This window comes from Eimeria mitis, genomic scaffold, assembly GCF_000499745.2.
Source record: "Eimeria mitis Houghton genomic scaffold, Emh_scaff3870, whole genome shotgun sequence".
Lineage (NCBI taxonomy): Eukaryota > Apicomplexa > Conoidasida > Eucoccidiorida > Eimeriidae > Eimeria > Eimeria mitis.
The window spans coordinates 3420-4024 of record NW_013572205.1 but is presented as its reverse complement, the minus strand read 5'-3'; the positions used below and the strand labels follow the sequence as shown (position 1 = coordinate 4024).

Here is a 605-nt window from a genome sequence, read left to right as displayed (position 1 = left end):
TGCCGGCAAGAGCTGCGGTGATCTCCCCTCTTCTTTCTTCCTGTCCGTACAAACAACCAACCTGCTTCTTCTTTTTTTAATTTAATAATTTTAATTTTTTTTCTGAAGAAAGTAAAGAAATTCATATTCTGGTTTCTTCGGCAAGAAGAAATATACTTGTTGGTGTAAGCAAAGAATAAATACGTTTCTTTTGTATTCAAACACAAAGCAATACATCTTTTTCTTTTTTTATTTATTTTTTCTCTTTTTCTTTTATTGATGCCTTTATAAAAAAGAGGAGATGTATTTTTTTCTCTGCGGTATCATTATGATATCTTAATTTGTATATTTCTTGCTGCCTCTGTTTCTTTTCTTTCTCTCTCTTCTTCTCTTTCTTTTTTCTTTCTTTCTTTCTTTCTTTCTTTATATCTTTTTCTTTTTTTTATTTAACTGTCTATTTGAAAATGTCTGAATTTCAGCGGCGTAAAGAACAGATCCTAAAGGGTCTCCTGGATGAGGAAGACAGCAGCACGAGCGCAGCAGCAGCCAACTGCAGCAGCAGCAGCAACAGCAGCAGCAGCAGCAGCAGCAGCAGCAGCAGGAGTGAGAACAGCAAGCCAGACAAA

The 605-nt window shown here is 35.7% G+C and overlaps 1 protein-coding gene across 1 annotated transcript in view; it reads left to right on the top strand.

Moving 5' to 3' along the window:
• Positions 1-443: 443 nt before the first annotated feature.
• EMH_0070340 (uncharacterized protein) overlaps positions 444-605 on the top strand; it is a gene marked incomplete at both ends in the record, with an annotated part of 1586 nt that continues 1424 nt past the window's right edge. The window contains one exon of the mRNA XM_013498966.1: positions 444-582. Within this exon, the coding sequence (XP_013354420.1) occupies positions 444-582 (139 nt within the window). The remainder of the gene's footprint in view (positions 583-605) is intronic.